At 41.7% G+C, this 25,500-nt stretch overlaps 1 protein-coding gene across 2 annotated transcripts in view; it reads left to right on the top strand.

The window, feature by feature from the left end:
* PRCP (prolylcarboxypeptidase) overlaps positions 1 to 1,523 on the top strand; it is a 68,930-nt gene extending 67,407 nt beyond the window's left edge. For both annotated transcript variants that reach the window (XM_045815587.2, XM_045815586.2), the window contains exon 10: positions 778 to 1,523. In XM_045815587.2, coding sequence (XP_045671543.1) covers positions 778 to 994 — 217 coding nt within the window. In that variant the 3' untranslated portion in view covers positions 995 to 1,523. The remainder of the gene's footprint in view (positions 1 to 777) is intronic.
* The last annotated feature ends 23,977 nt before the right edge of the window (positions 1,524 to 25,500 follow it).

Below are 25,500 nucleotides of genomic sequence, written 5' to 3'. Positions count from 1 at the left end.
AGGTGCCTGGGTGGCTCAGTTGGTTAAGCATCTGCCTGTAGGCTCAGGTCATTGGGATTGAGCCCCGAGTCAGGCTCCCTGCTCAGCATTGAGCCTGCTTCTCCCTCTTCCTCTGCTCCTCTCTCCTGTTCACTCTCTCTCCCGCTCTCTCTCTCTCATAAATAAAATCTTTAAAAAAAATGAAAAAGAAAAAAAAGCAGTTTTTCGTTAGTTTGTTTTTACATCTGAGATAGGTAGCATTTTTAAATATGAGAGTTTTTTTTTTTTTTAATCACTCTGGTAGTTGGGTCCTAGAAACAAGGGAAACCAGTATAAATTGAAGGACTCCTCTGTGCCTGACACTTGTGCTTATTCAGTACATCCATACCTACCATCTGTTTTAACCTTTATAACAACCTTAAGATGTCGGCCTTATTATCTCTATTTTACAGATGAGGAAACTGAGTCGGGTAGCTTGTGTGTCATCTGGCTTTTGAGGGGTGAAGCTGGGATTGAAATTCAGCCTTTTGAATTCCGAGTCCTAGTATAATCTGGGTTGATTCATGGAGAACCACCTTTAGCCTTCTCTAATTCTGTTTCTTGCATCTGCTTGCAGAAATATTACAAAACTCCAGCACGAAGCAGCTTTTTATATGACAGATTAGATTCTCAGATCAAATCCCCCAGGTTATGAACTTGTAATTTTAGATGTTATGCATATAATAGGTTTCTCCTATCTTATCCGGGTATAGTTATGAAAAACTAACAATCTTATTTTTTCTTCTTTCCCTCACTTAGCAATGGTGAACTAGACCCCTGGTCAGGAGGTGGAGTAACCAAGGATATCACAGACACCTTGGTTGCAATCACCATCCCAGAAGGGGCCCATCATCTAGATCTCCGAGCCAGAAATGCCTTTGATCCCACGACCGTGCTATTAGCCCGCTCCATGGAAGTTAGACACATGAAGCAGTGGATCAGAGATTTCTATGCCAGTCTGAGAAAGAAGCACTGAGCAATTTTGATCATTTTCAGTTTCTTTTATGTTCATTCTACCCATGTTCCCATTCATTTTGGTTTTCTACATGTAATTACTTTTCCTTGTTTGTCATTAGATTTGGTGGGGCGAAGGTTGAGATAGAAGAGAGGGTGATGGTGGGGACAGCAGCCGTCCCATCCCGGGTCCTCGCCATCTTCACGCCACTCCCAGGAAGAATCTCTTTGTGACAGCTTTCCTACACCATCAGTGGCCCTCATAACTGGAGCAGAGGTCCTGACTGCCTTTTCCAAGAGGGAGAGTCACTTCCTTTGTTTCTCCACAAGCAGGGCTTTCTTTTGGTTTTGAGGTTAAAGTCTCTTTGGTCCATTTGTCACTCACCATGCCTCCCCCCGAAAAAAAGAAAAGCAGAAAATAGATAAAAATGATGTAATTGCAGCTGGTAGGAAGGATTCTGATGCCAATCCAGGAAATGGAAGCCATTTCTTTTGTACTTGATTTAATGACTTTGAACTGTGCTGTAAATAAAGAATAAGGCTGGACCTTATACCTGTGTGTTGCTTCTGAAGCTCACTCCAGCTGTTGGGAATGCTGTGTGCACTGGGCTTGGCTGCTTTTGGAAAGTCCTTTAATTTTCTCTCTTCTATTTGGCAGCTTTTCTCCATTCTGGGATATTTGCCACTGTGGTACTGCCAGTAAGAAATCTGGCCTTTTTTTGCTCCATTTCTCTTTGTTCCTAAGGTCAGTTTTGTGGTAATTTGGTTACATTTTGCCAGTTTAGGAGAATGACTCTGTTTGCTTTTGCTTTTACATCCGAGCAAGCTTTTATATACTGCAGTCACTGACGATACTTCAGCGAGAAGCCTTTAAAAATTGATGAATCAACTATTTAGAAGATAGAATGTAGTTATATTCAGCATTTTGTTTTTTAAATTTTATTTTCTGGTGGTTGTTACTGCTGTCATTGAAGTCAGAAGTGTCAGGGTCCTAAGAGGCAGGTGCACGAGAACTTTTCTGTATGGCTTCCAAAAGACAAGCTGACTAATTCATGCAGGCAGCATATTTGACATTAATAAATGGCCGAGCCATTCCTATTTCCAAGGGGTTGGCTTCTTTCAAGCAGTTCTTACACTGAAACCTTTCTTCAGAAGAGCTTTTCTAGGATAACAAATAGGGTTGGATCAAAACCTTTCAGGGACACAGAGAGAGACTAACAGTTTCTACTCTGTTGAAAGATTTCTTCCCCCTTGTTTCTTTTTATTTTCTCTCAGTAATTTTTTTTTCTTCACCCTGCCTTGGGAACATTTTCTGCTTTTCAAAAACTGTACCTTGAGCTCAGTCATTTCTAAAGCACTTATTTTTTTAAATTGCAGATATAGAGTGCATTCTTGGGTGGGAAACTGAAATATTTCCCTTACTTTCCTGGCATCTGGGAGATACAGAAAAAAATCTTTGTCTGGTTTCGGAAGCCTTCAGTTCTCATTGTAATGAGTTGTCCATCAAAGCATTTGGTCACTATTTTAGTTTCAGCATCAGAGAAAAGTCTGCTGAAGTGAGAATTTAAGGGTTGAAACAATACTAGTTTTTATTCTGTATCACCTAAGAAGTTATATAATGCAGGGTTTAAGGGCTTAATAGAGGAGATGCTTACTGTTTATTTTAGGTACTATTGATTTTGTGATATTTTCCTTGAAACCTTATACTTGTTTAGGATCTTTAAAATATTTCGCCATTTGATTTAATATTGGTTGTTTGGATGAGTTACATTTTTGTGAAGAGACGTATTGCCAAAAATTGCTATATTTTTATGCAAGTATAATTTGGTCTTATGTACGTGTTTTTCAATGTATGTTTCATTACAGACAGCAACCTTAAGTTAGCCTAATTATAATATGCTAGAATTTAATTTTAAATTGAAAAAGAATTGGAACATGAAATAAACCTTATTTAAAGCATTTCTCTCATTAATAAATGATGCTTTTGAAAGACAAGGAAAGAGAGACCTAAAGAATTGGGGTGTTTTTATTTCTATTTTTGTTACTTTAACTACCTGGAGTCAATAGATATAACTAAAGAAATAGGAATTTTTCTTAAGGGATCTGTAAGATCAAGAGATTACCCAGAGGAATCAACGTCTAGTCTAGTATATTAGAAGGTGAGGGCACCTCAGCTATCATCCAGTCCAGACTCACATTTGTAGGTGATGGCATTGTGGCCCAGAGAGACAGGACTTGTCACAGCTCATTTCTGGTAGAACCAGAACTTGAATCCAGGTTTTGTTTTGTTTTGCTGTTGTTTTTTAAATTGATATAATGAAATGTCTGTTTGGATAAGCAACAAAACCTCACCAAACCAGCTTAAGCAAAAGAGGGAATTTATTGAAACTATGCAGGAATAGCTCCAGGATTTGAATAAAACTAGGAATTATGAGGGGGTGGAACCAGGGTCTAGAAAGTCATGAAAAGTCAAGATTGCTACTTTCTGTTTCATCTCACTTTCAACAGAGGTCACCAGCCTGTGGGTGAGATTTGTTCCTCAGATTTTTATAATTTGCCAGCAGTATAAAATGTATATGAGCATCACAGTTACCCAAAGGGCTTGTTAAAACATTGATTGCTGAGCCTCACCCCGGAGTTTGTAGTATGTTGTGGGGGTGGACCCAGGGAAGTTGCCTTTCTTATAAGTTCCTAGGTGATACTGGGTGATCATACTTTAAGAACCACCAGTTGAAAGAATTCTGAATTTGAATATCTCGAGACAGGAAATGCTCCATCAATTCACCTCACTGCTGTTATCCTGCCTGATTCCATCTGAGTGTGGGATCCTTGCCTTAAGCGTCTCTTTCCATGGTTGCTTCATTCTTTTCTGCAGACCAGCTTCTCTGCTGGTACAAGGCCCATGATGACTTCACAGCATGATGTCCTCAGGCCCCTGTGGCTGCACCACCTCACAAGCCTACAACTCTTAGGTGTTTAGGGAGGGATGGGGTTATAAAGCTACGGCTTCAGAGATACACTGTTTAGGACGGAGAGGAAGCAGTTCAGGCAAATATATATATATTTACCTCACAGTGCTTTCCAGAACATAAGTATCCAACAAAATGCCAATACTTATGTAGTAAAAATATCCACAGTTAAGCTAGTTTGGAAAATGATGGGTTAAACAAAGTTAAATACTTGTTCTTTTTTGTTTTTAGTCTATAAATATGCATTGTGACTCTCCAAAATGGTAATGGAGAATGAAGCTTTTCCTGTTCTCAGAGAGCATCTACAAGGCATAAGACATTCTGGGACCTGGAGAAAACAATGGTGAAAAAGCAAACACAGTATCTGTTCTAATACGGTTTATGTTCTAGTGGTAGAAAGACATGAAATGGCAAGTTATACAACGAGTTGGTATAAGTGCCCTGAAGAGTGGGGGTTATTAGCAGGGAATCTGATCTAGTCTGAAGGAAGAAGAGAATGCTATTTAGAGATGTGATGTTTTAGCTGTGATCTAAGTGTGAATGGAAGCTATATAGGAAGAGGGGTGGCGAAAATGGCATGTGCGAAAGCCCAGAGTGTAGCATATTCCAGGACCTGAAATAAGGCCACTGTTGTAGGATAGCAGCCCACAGGGAAAGTGACATAAGATGAATCTGCATATTTGGGCAGGGAGAAAGCTCATTCAAGTAGACCATGATTAGGAGTCATTATAAGGAATGAGAAATCAATGATGATTCTAGGTTGGGGGTGACAACACATTTTCATTTAAAAAGGTCATGCTGGAATATGCATTGTAGGGGGCAAGCATGTGATGTGGGGACCACATCATTTTTGCATTTGTCCAGGTTAGAGAAGAGGGTAGCTTTGACTAGGGTGGTAGAGTTGGCAATGAGAAGTAAATGAATTTGGGAGAGATTTAGTAAGGAATGTCAATGGGATTTGGTGATGTGTTCTCTGACATATGAGTTGGGCAGGTGTCAAGGATGATTTTTGTCTTATGCACTTGGATAGATGTAGTGCTGTGCATTGGCAAAAAGCACCAGAGGGTAGAAGGTGACCAGGTTTGGCAGGAAGACTATGGGTTCAGTTCAGTTTTGTCAGGCTGAGTTTTATGCAATTTGAAATAACCACATTTAGAGCTAGCTGTCAAGTAGGGCTGTTGGATGTAAAGATCTGGAATCCAGTCTGGGCTGGAAAGCCTTGGTGAATAGATGGTAATCAAAGCATAGGATGTTCAAGGAACTAGTGTTCAGGAAACTTCAGGAGCCACTACTGTATTGTACCTACCATGATACATTAATTAAGCCCTAAACATATGTACATATGGCACCACTTAGCCAACCTACCACTTGTGCTGTGGCACAACCATGGCTTAAATTGAGATCTACTTCTCTGCACTCAGTTCCTGTTCTTGCTTGTCACCTATTACTTTCCTTATGCCCTACCATTCAGTCACTCCAAATTTCCTCTGAAATTCCTTTCCTAGCATTACCCTCCAATATGTTTTCACTGACAAACTTGTGTGCATCTTTCAAAGCCCAGGTCAACTTGATTACTTCCACTGTGAAGTCTTTCTCAGTTTTCCTAAAGGGAATGAATGGTTTCCTTCTTTATGCTCTCAAAGAACAAAGTTCATACTTAGTATTTCAGTGACAATGTAAGCTCCACCAAGGTAAGGATTGTCTGTTTTATTCATCTTTGCAACTCTAGTACCTTAAAGGGTGCCCAACTACCTCTAATTTAGTATACATATCCCAAATTGTGATACTTTGCTAAATGTTCTCACCCTCTTTTTAGGAAAACCAAACTCTTTGAAAGCAGGAACTGTGACTTATTTTTTCTAGTAATCAGCATCTAGGATGGGGTCTGGCAGCCAGGTCTCAGTAGGCCCTCTGTAAATTTATATGAGTAGATACATTTCAGTGTGGAAAGGCCAAGCTTTCTCACGGTCTCTGTAGCCAAGCTCCTTTCACAGCTCTGATGTGCCCATGTGACCTCCTGTCCGAGGCTTTCCTAGATTTTGGAAAGGGGATGTCTTAGTACTCAATACCGCTAGAACTTGGACTTCCTGATTTACTCTCTCTTCAACTGAGTATGCTCCTGGCTCCCTTTTCCACTCTGTGAACCTGGCACCCTTTGTCAAGGGGGCTGAATGTAACTCTGTCTTGAGGTTAGGCGGGAACTAGTCCATTAGAAACAGAGACATGCGAATGGATAGATATATCTGAAGCCATTTTTCAGTGCAAAGAGTCAAAGAAAGGGCTGGTTCCAATAGATTTTGTTACCTTCTAATGAAGATGGGAGGATGGAAGCTTCCAGTTGCAGAGTGTAAACGCAGTCTTGGATCATTTAGTTCTACATGTATGTTTAATGTGGCTGAAACCTTTAATAGGAAGCTCAGGCCTGGAGTGTAGAAGTTACCTGCCCAAGGTCATATAGCTAACATGTTTATTTAATATTAATTTTTAAATTTTTGTCACATCTGGTTCTAAAGGTGTCCTAAAGATATACATTAAACACACCAAGAGTGGGACAGAAGAGATTTAAAAGGGTTAGAGATGTAAAGTGGATCTAGGAATGCAAATCGTAAAGCAGCATTTATCAAATAGGTTCCACAGAATGCTATAAGGCCAGATGTTAGTGGGTATTTCATCAAGAAGGTATACATGATGAAAATGTTTGAACATTTTCAAATGTTTGAAAATGTTTAAAGTAAATTTAAACAGATTATCTTTACTACAGAATCTCTCAAGCTTTGATACACCATGTGCATTGTGAAGAATGCAACATTTTCCTAACTTATTTGATCCAGAACCCCTTTTTCAACAACATTTGAGGAACTAGTGCTTTGCCAAACACTCCTTGAGAAATACTGCCATGGAATTCTATATATTTTTTAAAGACGGGCCAAGAAAATTTGGCTAAGTTTTCTAGCAGCCATCTGCAAAGAAGAAGACAAAATCAGTTAAGCAGTTCATACTCTGCATAAAAATAAACCAGACCAATCAATCTGGAGAAGCCCAGGCAGGAATTTCCTGATGGAGCCTCAGAGAGGGGAAAAATGTGATGAGATCTTCATCGTCTTTATACATATTGCTAAATTTCATTGTTTTCGTCCATACACAATCCTTTAGTGTAGAGGAAAGTTTTTTTTTTTTTAAGATTTTATTTATTTATTTGGCAGAGAGAGAGAGTACAAGCAGGGGGAGGGGCAGAGGGAGAGGGAGAAGCAGGCTCCCCGCTGAGCAGAGAGCCCTGCCTGGGCTCGATCCCAAGACCCTGGGATCATGACCTGAGCTGAAGGCAGATGCTTAACTGACTGAGCCACCCAGGTGCCCCTAGAGGAAGTTTTAACACCGTAATACAACAATTATTCTATAATGAGGTAATGACACACACTCCTGGAATATATATTTTTTGCTGATCTGGCTTAATCTAGAAATAGATGTTACAGTGTTTGGAGGAACACTCTCAGCCCAAATTTTGCCAGATAGATGTTTCTTGGCCAGTTTCTAATGCCTTAGTAGACAGTTGAAGAAGGTGAAGGAATGATGTTTTATAACACAAATGAAGTATTTTGAAAAAAACAAGCTCAGACACCTGAATATACTGTTAACTTACTGTGGGACCAACGGTAGCTCACCAGCCAGGTGGAGGCAGAGCTGAGATAAGGAATCAGATGCTTCTTCCACTGCAGAGCTGTTTGCATCTGTTATCAAACTTCCTCTGTAGCTTCGGGGGATGATTTTAATGAGTATTTTTCTTTGTTTTGTAGCTCCTGAAATCTAGAGATAAATAGCCAAAAAAAAAAGATTTACAGAAAACCATCAAGTCAATAACTTCAAGAAAATTAAACTCTAAATGAAACTTTTTGCTCAGATGCTATGTAAAGTGCTATGACACTGAGGTTGTACAATAAGTGCCCTTGAATATGGGCACTTATATGAAGTAGCTAGATGATAAGTAAAAGGCTTCCTTCTCTCATCATCAAAGGCTATCTATCAGATTCCTGTTTCAGAAATCTCTCTTGTGGGGCACCTGGATAGCTCAGTTCGCTAAGCATCTGACTCTTGATTTTAGCTCAGGTCATGATCTCAGGGTTGTGATTGAGCCCCACGTCCAGCTCCATGCTCAGTGGGAAGTCTCCTTGAGATCCTCTCCCTCTGTCCTTCCCCCACACCTGCATGCATGCTCTCTCTCTCAAATAAATAATTTTTTTTTTTAAAGAGGGTGCCTGGGTGGCTCAATTGGTTAAGCGTCTGCCTTCAGCCCAGGGTCCTGGGATCGAGCCCCATGTTCTCACCGCTCAGCGGGGTGTCTGCTTCTCCCTTTCCCTCTGCCACTCCTCCTGCTCATGCTCTCTCGCTCTCTTTCAAATATATAAATAAAACCTTAAAAAGAAATTTCCCTTGCAATTGACAGAAGATGTTTTTTATGTTACCATGATGTCAGTTCATTTGATCAAACTTCCTACCTTCAGAATGGAAGGTACAATATAAATCAGTAAAATAAACCATGGGCTTTCTCTTTAAGGAACTTACGGTCAGAGTTCCACCATCTCTTTTTCTGATGCCACAAAAACCCTCACCAGCAGGAATTTAGACTTTAGTATACTATAAGCAAATGGTTTTCAACTGGTATTAATTTTGCCCCCTCCCCGCCCCCCTGCCACCAGGGAACATTTGGCAATGTCTGAGGGTATTATTGGTTATCACAACTTGGGGGTAGGCTGGTATCCAGTGAGTATACATCCTACTATGCAGAGGATAGCCTCCAAAGGAAAGAGTTATTAGACTCAAAATGGCAATAATGTTGATGTTGAGAAACTCTAGTCTAAACTTTAATCTCTGTTGTAATTTAAGGCCCTTTCCTCAAGTTTTACCCTACAAAGGAGATGAAAAACATCGTTAATTCAATTTACGCATTAGTCTTACATTGTAAATAATACAATAGCAGAATGTTTAGTACAGACACACTCCTCTCTAAAATGTAATAACCTTTATTGTAGAGACTGATTCTTAAGTTACTCCCTGAATTTACCTTTCCTGGGCCAAATAACTGTAATTCTTTAGATTGTTTGTTCATTTATCATTTGTTCATTGAAACATTTACTGAATGGCAATTCTATGCATTATAGTGTTAGATAGTAAGAATTCAAAGGCAAGGCCGGTTGTTTTCAAGAGGCCCAGTGTTTTTTTTTTTTTTAATGTTTTTTTATTATATTATGTTAGTCACCATACAGTACATCCCTGGTTTCCGATATAAAGCTCAATGCTTCATTAGTTGCGTATAACACCCAGTGCACCATGCAACACATGCCCTCCTCACTACCCATCACCAAAAAAATCAGTATACATTATGTACCACGCACCAAAAACCAAGGGAAACCTCCCCTCTAATTCTGGTATCATACTTTACAGATCTCAGAACTCTGCTGCCTGCTTTTCTCATTTGAGCCCCTCAACATCCCTGGGGCTCTGGGAGGCAAGGCAGATATTACCTCCATTTTATAGGGGAGGATCATGAAGCCAAGAGAAATGATGTGACTCTCTCCCACCCCGAACCATGGCCCCAGTTCTAGTAAGCAACAGTTGTCTGATCCCAAATCTTGTGCTTTTCTACTCTTCTTTGGTTCCAAATGCAATTTCCTGTGCAGAGATGCAAGCACGCTTCTTTCTACCCCCTCCTTGCCCTACTGTCTTCATCTCTGTCTTAACTTTTGTTTTCTGCTGGCCTCAGTGCTGAAGGAGTTTTCCGGTCTTCCCAGTTCCATTGCCAAGGGAAGGGAGGAGTGAGAATTGCTGTCCTGTCACTGTCTGTTTCAAAAATCATCTCTTCCTCTATTTCCCAAATTTTTTGAGGACTAAGGAAGACTGAGATGTGGAACAGAAAATCCCTTTTGTTTGTCTTGGTGTTTGATAATATATGCAACCTCTCTGGGTGGTTTAAGCGGTTTAGGTACTTTGTATAAAAGGGAGCTTTTAATGACAAAACTAATGTGATTATCTGAGTGAGTGTGAGAGGCGTATTCAAGGCTTAAAGAAAATCTGTTAGAATAGCTGAATGTATCTGCTTAATCCCTTCTCTAATGTGGCTGAACAATGCTCTGGGAAGCCATTGGTCGGTTCTTTCTTCTAGTAAATGCCTGTCTCCTGAGGTAGGGACTGTTTTCCACTTTTGATACCCTTACGCTTCACCTTCTCAGCTGCACAAAAGCACAGGGAAAGTCTAGAGGAACCCAAAGGACTGGCAGAAAACAAGTGTTTTCCTTTGAACGCTGAGGGCAAAACATACAACATATGCCTACTTTCTCCACAGTGTGTGGAAAAGCTGAGGCTGTGGTCATCAGCGGGAATGGTACCTCTGAGAAGGGCCCAGGTCTTAGCGCCTGCTTTCATGGAGTGCTGGGTGAAGGATCACTTGTAGTAGCTTAACATCTTACACCTGAGTTAAAGAGTGGCTTAGCTGTTCCTTTTTGGGGCCGGCGTGGAGGTAGGGAGATGGGTGGGGAAAAGGAAGCGTAAGAGGGGAGAAAAGTGATACAGGTTTGGATTCTGCAAATTGCTCTGTTGACTTTGGGCCAAAATTAGATCCATCTAAGTCTATTTCTTTAATTTGTGAACTCGGGATAATAATTCCTGCCGCTTAAAGTCACTGTGAGAACCATACTGAAAATGTGAACATAAGTATGGAAGTGCCAGAGTCAATCTAGCATATTGTCAAATAACATTGTACACTTTTAAAAAAATTTTATCTTACTTTATTTAAAGTATTATTTTTAATTGTTGCTTTAAGAATTCTCTTCTAAATGTATAATTCATTTTAACTCAACAAATCATTTGTTGGCTACTTACTATATGCTGGACATGATGCCTAATTCTGAGAATACATATATGAACAGGTGTCTAACCCTTACGGAAGTCACAGTCTTGTAGGGGAGGCAGACATGTAAAATTCAGTTGATAAATGTGCATCAGAATTGATTATTTCTAACTCAGGGTCAATAATAATAGCTAACTCTTATACAGTGCTTTTTATTTGCCAGGAGCTTAGCCAAATGCTTAAGTTACTTCATTCAGTCCTTATAGCCCTGTGAAGTAGGAACTGTCATGCCCATTTCACAGATGAGGAGGCTGAGGCTTGGTTAGATCAGCTAAATCACATTTCCACTGTGATAAGTGGTGAGCCAAATTAGAGTCCCCAGATCTGTCTGACTTGATAGTTTAAAGCCTTACTCATTATGCTGGACTATGCATCAAATCAAGAAAGACTTCCCAGAGGAGTTAACTGTAGCTGGGTTTCAAAACAGATTTAGGAATGTTCTAGGTATACAGAGGAGAAAGGGCATTCCAAGCAGATGGGATAGCATAGGTAAATGTACTTTGGCTAGAAAAGCATTTGTGCAGTTTGAACTAGAACTGAAAGAAGTTTGTGATTAGTAGTGGAGTGGGGCAGGTTGGAGGAGTACATAGGAGCCAGATTATGATCTATCACTGTACCTGTGTGAAAAAAGTAGGTAAATTATTTATTTTAATTAATTTCTTGATGTATATTATGTTTGTCAAAAGGGTTTTGCAGCAAAGTGGGAATTGTTGCCACCTTTATGGTGCAGAAGTACAAAATATACTTCAAATTTTAGAATGAGAAAACTTTCAGACTAGAGGGCACATAAGAGATCATGAATTCATTCAGTGTAAGAAGAAATCAAGGCTGACTGCATACAAATGTCTTCAGAAAGGTTATGAAGCAGTTTAATGAGCTAATCCAGGAATATCTGTGTTTTTTAGATGGATTATAAAGTGAAAGTAAACATTTAATGAGAGTTACAAAAAAATACAGGATTATCTTCAGGTACATTTATAAAAACTGGTAAATTGACGGGGCGCCTGGGTGGCTCAGCCGGTTAAGCCGCTGCCTTCGGCTCAGGTGGTGATCGTAAGGTCCTGGGATGGAGTACCACCTAAGGCTCCTTGCTCAGCGGGGAGTCTGCCTCTCCCTCTGCCTGCCACTCCCCTGCTTGTGGTCACTCTCTCTCTGATAAAAAAAAATTGGTAAATCAAAAAGAGGGGAGATGTGTAGTAGATAATTCTAGGAAATGGGTAAAATAAAGTCCTTAGCTAAAGCTATAGTTTCCCCACTGGGAAACTTCGTAACAGCCATCTTTGGAGAATGGTGTTGGATATGTAAGTGAGTATCTTCGCTGAACTGAAGCTGGGAATCAGGTTTTTCTGGAGGATAGAGTTAGGGGATACCTTCCTGTGTCTATTTATTAATTTTTGTTGGCTACTTTAAATGGGGGCCTTGCAGAGATGTGGGTTGGTTCTTGTTCTTACAGAGCTCATAATCTGAAAGACAGGACAAACAAGAAAACAGGTCCTATAATAATGCAAAACCCTTAGGATGGCTATGGTATTCCTAAAGGGGCATGAGTTACTGGACAGTGTAACGGATGGGTGAGAAAAAGCTTTCTGGGTGAGGGAGTGACACTTAAGACCTGAAAGATGAGTGAGAGTGTGGTGAAGGGGAGGGCAAAGAGTGCTCTAGATAAAGGGAGCAAATGCTCTGAGGAGAAAGACTACTGCACTGGGGAGCACTAGCTTGAATGTACTATTCCCATTTGTTATAGCTGACATGTAGTGTGTGAGGTGGGAGTGACAGAGATTCTCTTTCTCTGACTTTCCTTTCCCCAATAAGCAAGATTACATAAACAGGTAGATTAGTGGAATGTGTCACAACTCTGACAAAAAAGATTGGAAAACACTTGGGAGTGCTACAGAGAGCAGGTGCTGATGTGCTGGGGACATACTAAAAGATTGCACAAAACAAAGCCTCCAATATTCCCCCTCCCCATGTCACTACACTGACCTGAGAACTAGTCTTCTCAAAGGGGCTACTTCTTACCTCCAAGATGGAAAACAAAAGGCATGAAATCAATGCTCTGAATGTAAACTAGACAAATAAATGCCAGGGCAGCAGGAGGGGAGAGCAATAAAGTGAGCAGGCCTGAGTGATGGTGGTAACCTGCTGAATTCCCAGGTCACAGAGTAATTTACTGACTGGTCCTAGGCCACTAGATAATTATCCAGACAGCCCTGATTCTGGTGCGAAGTCTCCTGCTGCTCAGGTTATTAATACCAGCAGCAACCAGCGGGTGTTGGTGGGAGCAGAGAGGAGTCAACCGAGCCCCCAGGCTGCTGAGTGAATGCAGAGTCACCTGCCGGGGCCCTCTGAGCTGGACCTCCCCAGAAATGCTGGCCAGCTCCAGCATTTAGGCCTTAGCCCTTAGCCCAGCTGTTGTGTGGTCCTGGAGAGGGTCCCCAAGGATGGATGAGGGCTTGGACAAAGGAAGAAGACAACCGAGTCCTGAAGTTTGACCAGCTTGTGCCAAGGAAAATTCTGCTCTGTCTTCCCTTGGAGGTGACTGAAAAGTGATTCTGAGGCCTCCCCTGAATAACTTAAATTAATATCCATGGAGTAATGTCAAATACTCCTCTTTGACATGGCATGGGAATTAGACTTCACTGTACTCAAATGGGGCCAGGGAAAATGGTGGTGTCTGTCCTAGGGTTTAATCATTTGGGAGCTTGACCTCAGGTAATCTTGAAGGGATTTCTGGGGGCAGGTGGTGTGGGGTAGGGCTCTCTTATCCCATATTCCTCTTTAAAATATGGTAATATTTGTAGTGCCCAGGACTTTGTAGATGTTTTTAACCAACGTTGAGTGCACTTCCTCCTATAACATTATCTGGTGAATGGCCACCAGAATGATCTTTCATCTTCTTTTCCCTTTAGGAAAGTGGTTCTCATCAAGGGGCAGTTTTGCTTCCCAAAGAACATTGCCAGTTTCTGGAGAGACGTTTTTGGCTTTCATAACTGAATTCTACTGTATTTAGTAGCTAGAGGCTAGGGATGTCGTTAAACATCTTGCAGTGTACCGGACAGCCCACAGCAAAGAATTAACCAGTTCAAATATCAGTAAGTGCCAAGGTTAAGAAAAACTGCTTTAGGAGATTCTACGCATTAGAGTCGGGGTAATCCTTTCCAACACAGATCTTAAGTCACTCTCTTGCTTCAAAAGTCCCAAATGGTTTAGCCATCATAAACGCATTCCTAATTACTCACTCAGTATGTATGGAGTTCTGTTCTGTGGCAGACACTGTGTGAGATTGCAGACATACATCTCTGCAAGTTTCTCCTTGCTTCCTCTGTGCTTGGCCCAAGTGTGTAGCCACAGGCATATACTCCTGCCCTCACTGAGAACTCTGTCTTGGTTTGCTACACTCCTGTGAGACTTGTGAATGCAAGCCTTATCGGCTATCAAAGGCAGATGATAAGGGAACCCATCTCTTGGGTGGTAGCTGCAAAAACTGGGCACAGACATGTGTATACCCCCTTCCAGGTTGATACTGGTGACTTGGAGCAGGCGAGAGGGAGAAAGTGGGGAAGGTGTTCACTGTGGTAAATTAGAAGCCTGACCCTTAGGCAGCAGCTTTCAAAAGTATATAGATGGACTCCTTTCAGGGAAAGACTGGAAAATGGGCATTTTTGCCTGCTCCTTCTGCCCTGATCCCAGGGGGTATAGCTGTAGTGAGTAATGGTGCACCCATTAAGAACTGCTTCTTTGTTTACTATAGTTCTGTGGGACTTGTGAATGTCATCCCTGTTGGCTTTCAGAGCCAGCTGTTTTTGGGACCCATCACTCAGGAGTCTTAAGAGTTAGAGCACTAAAAATGGGATCCAAACTCTGTGCACTTGAGGGAGAAGCCAGGACTTAGGATTTCCCTCCCAAATGCATGGCACTGCCCTGAGGGTAAAGTCTACAATGAGACTGTGTCTCAGCCTTTCCTACCCATTTCAATGTGGGCATTTTTTCATCTGCCTGATGTGTAAGAGTTGCTTGGCTGGTTTCTGGATTTCTTTCAGAGGAAATTGCCCTGACTAGCTGTATATTCAGTGTGTCCATGGGAGGAGGGGAGGTCAAAAGCCCCTCTGTTGCCATCTTGGTCAACCTCCTGAATGTCTTGAAAGTTTAAAAAAAAATGGGTGTGATGTGAGGGGAAACATGTATGTGTGTATTTTGACTGGAAGGTGAAGTGGGGTGTGTATGTGTGTGTGTGTGTGGTAGGGGAAGAGGAAGGTAGGTGGGTGAGTATGTATAAAAGTCTTCCTTTTTTTACTCAGGGAGTTGTTGTGACGATAATAATGGTTTTACCATACTTTGGAAACTGTTAAGTGTTGTTGAAATGTAGTCGCTGTTAGTGTTAGTACTTGTAACAATATAATCCAGGCTCTTGGAGGTGGAATCACATTGAACCAAGCACACAGAGGATTTTCTCCTCTGACCCCTTCAAGCTTTGTTTCCTCTGTACTATGTTCGCAGGACTTTTCTTGGCTTAGACGCAGATGGGGTGTACAGAAATTATACCACCTGTCCAAGTCAAGGCAGATTAGGGAGGGAAGCAGAAGAACTTCCCTAGGTGCTGGGGCAGAGGTACGATTCACGGTCTCATTCTCCTTCCCTTGCAGCAGGGAGTGAGGACCCTAAGGAGGCTTCTTGGTAGTTTGTATTTGGCCCAAACTGAGATGAGACGTCATGTTGGCTCTAACCACACAGAGGCTGCCAAAGGATATTGCCTACTGAAGATGCGTGGTAGCCAGGCAGTGAGCTGCAAGATAAGATGCTGCCTCTCCAGACGCAGGTATAAGGGCTTTATTGTCTCTGGAGGGATCTCAAAAGTGAGCACTAGCCTGGGTGTCAGGACACCTGACTTCAAGGCCAAGCTTTGCCATTCACCAAGTGGTGACCTTGGGCAAGCTCTTTCATCATTCTGGGTCTCAGTTTCCTTAAGTGTGAAATTAGGGAATAAGATTCAGATTTTAAGGGCAAATACAAATTAAAAATAAGAGACTTAATTCTCCCTGTTGAGAGTTAGAGGAAAGGCTTTCCTTCTTTTTTTCTTACAGCATTTTCTTTAGAAAACTTATAAATTCTTTCTCAGCTTTCTCAGACACTTTCAGATGTATATAGATCTTTTAAAAAGCATCCTGCCAGTTTTACAACCCAGGAATGTCTTTCTCAAGGACTTCTTTTTTTTTTTTTATTGTGGTAAAATATAAATAATGTAAAATTGATCATGTTGACCATTTTAAAGTGAATGGTTCAGTGGGGTTAAGTATGGTTCACATTGCCGTGCAATGATACCACCATTGATCTTGTGAACCCTCCCTTTGAAACCTAATCATCAAGGGAATAAGATAGCATCCCTACATCCCAGTTCTATGGGAAAGGTAGGAACCTAACTTCAGTGGGTGCCTAGCTCCAAGTTGTAAAACTACCTCTTTTCATAAGGATATGAAAATTATATTTTAATTTTTTTATAAAGCCATTTAGCCAACATGGATGGCCACCTCAGTTACCAGGTGAATCTAAGATGAATTATGTGTGTGGGAGATGGTGCTGTCAAGTCCTCTTACCCGAGGACTAGTTATTGTTTATCTTGAGAACATGCATGAAATGGATTGCATCTGCTTGGCTCTTGGTTTGCTAGGGCTGCTATAACAAAATACTATGACTGGGTGGCTTAAAGAACAGAAATAGAGTTTCTCACATTTCTGGAGGCTGAAGGTGTCGGCAGGTTTGGTTTGTTCTGAGGCATCTCCTTGGCTTGCACAAGGCTGCCTTCTCACTGTGTCCTTACATGACTTTTCCACTGTGTGCACATCCCTGGTAGCTTTTTGTGTGCCAAATTTCCTCTTCTTAGAAGGCTATCAGTCAGATTGGATTAGGGTGTTCCCTTTAGCTACCTCTTTATTTTTTTATTTTGTTTATTATTATTATTATTTTTAAGTAGGCTCCATGTCCAAAATGGGGCTTGACCTCACGACCCTGAGACTGAGAGTCACATACCCTACCGACTGAGCCACAGGTGCCCCTTAACTTCCTCTTTGAAAGCTCTATCTCCAAATGCAGTCATATTCTGAGGTGCTGGGTTTATGGTGTCAACCTATGAATTTTTAAGGGAAAAAATTCCGCTCATAGAAAACTATATAAGAGGGTAAGATTTTTTCTGTCTTTATAATCTCTTTGTGGATTGATTGCCCCTATATGCATCATATTCTGGTTTAATGCTTATTCAATAATAAAATTGTTTTCTTTCTCTTCAACATTTGTGGAGAAGTTTTCTGGGTTGGGAAGAGAGTTTGTTTTTAATTATATTTCCCCAGCAGTATAAAAAGTGCTGGGGTGGGAACCAGAGTCAAAGTTTGAGGTCTGGCTGCTATGGAAAGAGCTGTTATGAGTCACTTCCTCTTTGGGGCCTTGGTTTCCCCATCTTGATGAGCAAGTGGAGGGTTGTTTTTGATTGGGATTCAAGGATTTCTTCAAATTCTATGTCTTATGGATATAAAAGCTCTCAATTCTTTTTCTTATGAAATGCATTTGTGGTAGTGGTTTGGGGAGAGTGGGGAAGGGGGTAAAACCCAGAGCAAGAACAGCCTACTGGAGCACAGTCTCTGAAAGACAGCAGTTCCAATTGCCTCCAGACTCCTAATGAAATACCTTGGTGAATGAAGCTCTTCTTATTAGCGTTCTTCAAGGGGCTCTAAGACTCATGCAGATTACCCTGGGCCTAAGGACTCACTAGTTGTGAATTGGCCACAAGTTGATCTCCTCTAAACTAGTTTGCTACTTTCTATCCCTTTTTGACAGAGCACAGAGGGGCAGCACTTTTTATGTTGTTGTTGTTCTGAGTTGCCTTATTCCTCCACTTTTGGTCTCCCTACTGGGTCAAGTATTCATGTGTGCCCTCCTTCATCCAATGCCATACAGTACATGGAGGACATAAGATGAAAAAGAGGGGTACAGTGCTGAGAAGGTGTATTGCATAACAGCTAACCTTGGGTTCTGGAGGCAGAATGCTTGTGTTCAAATATAAACTCTACCACTTTGTGGTTGTGTGACATTGGGCAAACTATTAAGCCTCTCTGAGCTTCTGTTCCTCATTGAAGAAAATTGGGATGCTATGATAGAACTTACCTTATGGTGTTATTATGAGAACCAAAAGAATTCATTTATGTAACATGCTTAGAACAGTGCCTGACACATGATAAGTGTATAAAAAACATCTATAACTCACTAAGACAAATCTCAACAATCAGGATATACAATTTATAAATAAGGAACAATCCACTTCTTGGGCTTTATTCTGGTACTGCAAAGTACCAGAATATTTATATAAAAATACACCAGAATATTTGATAAAGATTTTTTTTTGGTAATGCTAAGATGGTGAAAAAGAAAGAACAACTCTATCTATAATGATATGGAACAATATCTAAGATAAATTGCTAAGTGGAAAAATACAGGTACAGAACTGTGAGTATAGTATAATAACATTTGTGTAAATAAAAAGTATGCAAACAAGCTTTTATTAGTGTAGAATATATTTTGCCAGGTAATATATTCTTTTTAAAGATACACAGGAAATTGGTAGTTAACCTCTGGAACGGATAAATGGGAATCACTGGCGGACAGGTAGATTTCCTTTCCATTGTAATGTTTCATACCTTGAGAATTTCTTTACCATATGCATGTATTTTCTAGCAAAAAAATGTACAAGTGGTCAAAAAAAAACTATCTGTAAAGAGTAATTTTTGTAGATTAACTTTACATAGACCTGATTTTGACTTTCTAGTTTCAGGAGTTTTTTGCAAAATTCAGCAAACTGAATCCCTGAATTTTAACTCAAACACAATCAGTTAAGTCACTTAAGTCAATTCATTAACAGACATATAGTTTTTTCAGTTAAAGGCTACTCATTGTTCCAGCTGTCTCATCTCTTTAAACGAAAGCAGGTGTACTCACCTGGTTGACAGGGTTGCTCTCAGATGAGGGTTTCAACAGTAATTCATACAGGTGATGGAATTGCAGAAGTGTGGGGTCTGTTACAATTTAAAGATGTTGAGCAAAGTTGGCCAGGTTTCCTCCCTCTGGATCATCACTTCCAGAAGCATAAAGGCATCTAAATTACCCCATTGTTTGGGATTCGTGGATCTACTCAATCTGCTCTTTCCTCTTTACCCTGAGTGAGCAGCTCTGCCTTGTTTCTTGTAAGATTAATTTGGAGCATCACCATCTTCCTGCCACCAAGCCCACCCTCAGCCGTCTTTGACTTCTTTCATTGCCCTCAACCCATGTCCAATCCATTGACCAGTTCTGTGGCTTCTGTCATCTCCAATATCCCATCTGCTATGGAATCTCCACTCATACAGCCCGTAGTAGCTGCTTGATATCCTTTCACTAGTCCTCCCCCACAGATGGTCCTCCCAGCTTCCTTTACTTGGTGAATTGTTACTCCATTTTCAACACTCAGATCGAATTTGGCTCTTTGTTAAATCTGCGGAAACTTTCCCTTGAGGGTTACTATTTTGTGCACACTCTACTTCATACTTATATTTTGTGCACACCTTTTGTAGCCTTTGTAATATCACAGAATGCAATGGGCCGGATGCTTGTATTCCTCTACCCTCAAATTCATGAAATCCTACCCCCAATGTGATGCTATTAGGAGGGTGGGGCCTTTGGGAGGTAATTAGGTCATGAGAGTGAAGCCCTCGTAAATGGGAACACAGCAAGGAGGTGGCGGCCTGCAACCCGGAAGAGGGCTCTCACCAGAATCTGACGGTGCTGACACCCTGACTTTGGACTTCCAGCCTGCGGAGCTGTGAGAAATAAATTTCTGTTGTTTATAAGCCACCAGTCTATGCTAATTTGTTACAGCAGCCACAACTGACTTAGACGCACAATAGGACTATTTGTTTTTCATATTTGTTGTTTTCCCTAGACTGACAGGGCTCCCGGGAGGGACTAACTGCCCTTCCCCTTTCTAAACTATCATTTATTGATTAACTTCTATGTGCCAAGCACGTACTATATATAAGAATTTTGCCTATATTGTCTCATTTCATTACTTCCTCAACAACTCCTGGAAATAGATATTATGAAATCCATGTTAGAGGTGAGATTCTAGGAGCAGAGAGTTTAAGTGACTGGCTAAGCTGTGATTTGAAACTTTCCTCTTTACATTCTGTGCCATCATTCAGCTCCTTGACCAGGCATGTGGCAGATGTTCAATGCTGAGTTATAAACTAAAGTTCCTGAATTAAGCCTCAATTTAGACACCGCCCATTCTTAGAATCTTTCTGTAAGCTAATGATGCCTCTGTTGCACATGGTCAGGCCTCTGTTACCACACTTACCACTCTGACTTGTGATCTTTCACCAGGCCAGTCAGTTTTCAAAGTCTGTTGAGTGGACTGGGTATGCTTCTCCTCTGGTGAGAGTGAGCAGGGCAGGAATGGGGGGCTGGCCTGCTGAGCCAGCTCTGGAAGAAATGCTCCCAGAGCACCCAGGGCCGAGGCAGTTAATTTGCCCCAGTGGTGAGGAGGAAATTTCTTGTAAAAGCTAGCTCCCCTCAGAACAATGTGGCCTTTTATTTTTTAGCTTTGGAATGGAGCCTAGCTGTCCATGGAAACAAAGAGAGGAGAGAATCACTGAACCAGTCTTGCACATAAAAAACTGACCATGTCTGTCTTTGAAGTCTCCTTTATGTCATTTAGAAAACTTTGGATTATAGGGGTGTTTTTTCCTCCTTTTCTTCCTCAGTTCCTCACCCACCCCAATTTTTTTTTTCAGAGAAAAGAGAGAACTGGGTGTAAGGGAACCTTTCTTTGAAACAGGGCAGAAGTCATTAATTAAGGCTCCCATTCATTCCTGCTGACACTTGCTCATCAATCAGATTTCCTCTTAGCATTCTGATGACCCCGCTGACCTGGGGTCCTCCATACTGTCTGCCAGACAGAATTGAAACTCAGACCACACACCAGAACAGAGGGAGTGGGCTCTGGCTCCTGGCTTCCTGAGATTGAGGAGAAAGAGTCTGGGGACAAAGCTGGCTGGTCAGGAGCTCTTCTGAGTTGAGGTAAAGGTAAACAGAGAAGATATTTTCTTTGCGGAAGCAAGTGTTGCTCATTCACTGAAGCAGTGATCTATAGTTGCCCTTCCCTTTCTCCCCCTACCCCAGGGCCAGCCATGGAGCTCGGAGCCCAGCCAGCTAAGCCCGGGAAATGGGGCTCGCAGTTCCCCTTTGCCAACTCGGCACTGCTGAAAGAAGTTAACAACTCTAAGCCTTCTCTCAGAAAAGTACAAGGAGCTGTTCTGGAGATGACAGTGACATTTGAGGGGAGGGGGTAGTTAGCCTGAGGTGTAGGACCTTTATTTCACTACTTATTCATCATTCACTCATTCAGTAGCCATTTACCTGGCACCCAGTGTGTAGTAGGTGTCATGGTAGGTGCTGTGAAAAAAGCAGATGCACTCTTTATCCTCATGGAGTTTATAGTCTAGTTGGCAATATACCTGGGACTTTTCTTCAAGGAAAATTAGGATTAGGCAGACTCACAGTGGTTATGTGCAATTAAAATTAAGTGAATATTTATGGATCTCCTTCTAGGTATTAGGCATTGGGCTAGGAGCTGGGAATACCAAAAATCAAAAAGAAAAAGAAAATGCCCCCAACCCAGGTCCTCAAGGAATTAACAGAGTGGGCAACAATGGACCGGTAAACAAGCTCATTAGTATTCAGTGTGAGAAATATTATCACAGTGGTACATACAGGATTCAGAGAAGAGAGAATGGTTTACTCTATGAAGTTCCTTCGCTCTTATTCTGAAGGAGATGGGAACCACTAAACAGTTTTGAGCAGAGGAGTGACTCAATCTGACACGTTTGTAAAAATTTGGAGATTAGAATTAGGAGTCAAGGGAGGAAATAGGGACATTGGTTAGGAGGTTTATTGAATAAACCAGGTTTAGTATCTTGGACCAAAGAGGTAATGATGTGGGTATGGAGAAGAGGTTGGATTTTAGATGCTTTCAAAATACAGCCAGCAGAATTGGCTCTAGGAAGGAGCAAAGACTATTCACAGTAACAGGAGAGAAGGTGGAGAATGTAGGCACAGACATACGCATGAGGGCAAATGGGCTGATGCAGCTTTGGGAAGTTCTATTGACTGTTTCTACTTCCTCTGAGAGAGAGGAAACAATGATGGAAGAAGGGGTGGCGGTTTAAAGAGAGGAAAACATGTGAGATACTTCCTTAAGAAAGCCGGAGAGTGCCTAGATCAGGGAGATGATTCCCGAGCAGTTCCAAGGGTCTGCCCCAGTTTAGGAGTCATGAACAGAAAGGCAGACTGGTCAGCACAGCTGTGTGTTTACCTCCAACCAGGTTCAGCTGGTCAGAAGCAGTCTGGGAGAAGTGAAGAGGTGGCTTTCACTGAGATTGGAGTTTTCAAGAGGAGTACAATGAAGCAAGAAAGGGGAAAGAGAGTTGAAGGTGCACATAAGGAGCAATTATTATGACAGAGTATAGACTCTGAGCTGGGTAAAGTGAGGAGTGAAGCCACAGAAGGGTGCTCTAGTGGGGGGTAGTGAAAAGGAGTGAAATCTGTAGATTGCAGGTTACTGTGTGGTCAAAGATTTCTTGGACATGGAATACTATGACTGGAAGGATAAGAGGCAGTGGTGATCAGAAGGTGGCATGTTTGAAACTGAGACTAGATAAATGCTATTATTGATAATAGTAAGGTGTAGGGTAAGACTACGGGAATGAGTGGCGAGGTTGAACTGTAGAATAATATCATTGGAGGAGATGAGGTCAGGGAACACTGAAACCAGAATATCGGGAGGAACATCTATAATTATTGAAATGATTGAATTATAACTAAGTGAGAATAAAAGTGAAGTACACTCTCCAAGAAATGAGGAGGCATGACTTAGAGGTTAGTAGATGACAGCAACCAAGAGTGGGTAGTGGGCAGTATGGTCTGGTGACATGATTTAAAACTAGGAGTTTTATGGAGATGCAGAGGCATTATAATGGGCAAGGAGAACATTTTCTCCACCTGAGCTCCATAGTCCAGGGAATTTGGAGATAAAGAAAACCAACTACTTGAGAGGGTTGCTGGGGAAGCAATGTCTTCCCAGAAGGGTCAGGCTTCTGTTAAAACAAGAAAGCAAAGGCAAAGTACAAGATTGAGGATGCAAGGGTTTTGCTGATGACTGGCTTTGATTTCCAGGGGGATACAGTGGAAGGGCTTCCTTAGGTACCTCCTGAGGTCAGTGGCATCAGAAAAGAAGATATAGAGAACCAAGTGCAGATGAGAGCCCAGAGGATGAGGATGTCCAGACTCCCTTTGATGTCTGACTTTAGCAGGTATAAAGGGCATAGGAGATTAACTCTGATGGTCTCAAGGCAGATGGTAGTATGAGGCTATGGGTGTTGAGCCAGGGGAGGAGAGAGAGGTGAGGGCCCCATCAGGAGCACAGAATTCTGAGAGAGGTGGTTTTACCTGGATTAACCCAGACTCCAAGGCACTCTTCCCATACAGCACAAGGTGCTCAGAGGCTTGCTCCTGACTCTATTAGTGAATGTTTTTTTCTGGCAAAACTGGGCAGCTGTCTACTTGTTTAAAACTGTTTGTGTTGACATTATATAATCCAGACCTGCCTTCACTCTCTTTATAAATTGGGGTCTTGGGAAATGGCCTGGCTGCCCTATCCCTAAATTTGGCTCTAGGAATAATGAATAACTCAGTTTGGCTGAAGATGATCACTGGATTATTAATAGACCATTTGTGATGGGATAGACGTCACTCAGAACACCTTTGATTCTGAGATGTCTGTCAAGACATCAGGGATTAACAAGTGATGGAATCCTGGTGATGTCCTTGGGCCAGGGCTGCCAGTGATGTACATGCTTTTCTGCAGGGTATATCGAGGATCATACTTTTTAGACCATTTGATGAATTTTAATATAAATTTTATTGTCTTGTGGCTTCTTACTCAATGACTCAATGTTGTTATCTTTCATTGGAAGGCCAGATACCACCTAAAGTCAAGTGCCCATCATTCAGCTTTTAGTTTCAGACCTGAATTCTTTGCTGAATCCTTAGACAGACAATGGTTTTGAGAGTCAGGCATTTTTGAAAGAAAAGCTTGATTTCTAGCAGTCTTAAGCTACTCTTATATATCAAAAGCAAAGCTTAAATTTCTTAACAAGAACTTAATTTTAGCCAGGGATTGTCAGACTTTTTGACCACAATTCATGGTAATAAATACATTTTTTATCATCACCTAGCACACACAAACACACACAGAGACACGAATATATTCATGTAAAATTGAAACAAAAATTTCAGGAAATAGTTTTGCCCTTCAGGGCAGTCATTCCACCTCTCCTAGCATTGTTAATGTTGGAAGAAGAGAGAGCATGGAAGAGATAGGAGAAGATATACACCAGAGTCCTCATCCCCCTGACCCCTTTTTAGGGTATGATCTTGAGGTATGTGTGTAGGGAGTGTGTGTGTGTGTGTGTGTGTGTGTGTGTGTGTGCATGTACCATAGAAGTCTTCAGGTAAGTGTGAGGAAACTGAAAGCTTTGAAACTAGTGGCCTGGGACCAGGGTCCAGGGATGCCACAAGCCTCTGGTAGAAGTTGTGCATTCAGGTTAACACTGAGTCTAAGCAGAGTCAGGAGCTGTGGCTAAGAAGTCGTCTAGCTAGATGGCATAAGATAGCACTGCTGGTTCCCCCAGCCCCCAGCCTGAATACACACTATTTGGAAGTTTCTGCTCATGTTGGTTATGGGGCTCAGATGTGCTGAGATTGGGGGTATGATACCCCCAGAGATCTGGTAGGATCAGTAACACCTCTGTGCACCAGTCTAGGGGCCAGACATAAGGAACTTCCTGAAGAGATATGAGGGCCCTCCTCCCCAGCTGCCCCCAACCCAAGTCACCCCTCCTCACAGACCCTAATGCCATTCCTGGGGTGGATCAGAGGAAGGAGGAGAAAACGGAAAGCCTCAGCATTTACCACAAAGACACCAGGATACACAAAAGAGACTTAAACCAGAAGAGAAAGAGATACCATTTAATTGAAATTTTTAAATCCTCTTGCTCCTTCAACTTTTAAGGAAGACTGGAGCAATTAAAGAAAACATGAAATGGTAGTTTGTCAAATCTACATCCCCATTAACTGGAGTACCAGTTTCCAGATGTTTTGTCTTAGTGATCTGGACAAGCAAGATCTATAAGCTGGGCACTTTTTTTAATTTTATTTTTTAAAATTCTTTTTTTTAAAAAAAGATTTTATTTATTCATTTGAGAGAGAGAAAGCATGAGGCCAGGGGAGAGGGACAGAGGGAGAGGGAGAAGCAGGCTGCTGGCTGAGCGGGGAGCCCAGTGCGGAACTGATCCCAGGACGCTGCGATCATGACCTGAGCAGAAGGCAGCTGCTTAACCGACTGAGCCTCCCAGGTGCCCCAAGCTGGGCACTTTAGGCGGTATGTCACTTAAACTTAACCTCAAAAGTATATGCTATTAGCCCTACGTTACACAAAAACTTAGAGAATAATAGTGTGTCACACGTCACATAACTGGTAAGAGGAAACACAGGACCCCCAGCCTGTCAATGATCAAAGCCTTG

This window comes from Ursus americanus, chromosome 16 (genome assembly GCF_024610735.1).
Source record: "Ursus americanus isolate L20-20 chromosome 16, mUrsAme1.1.p, whole genome shotgun sequence".
Taxonomy (NCBI): Eukaryota; Metazoa; Chordata; class Mammalia; order Carnivora; family Ursidae; genus Ursus; species Ursus americanus.
This window is presented reverse-complemented; position numbering and strand designations above follow the sequence as displayed.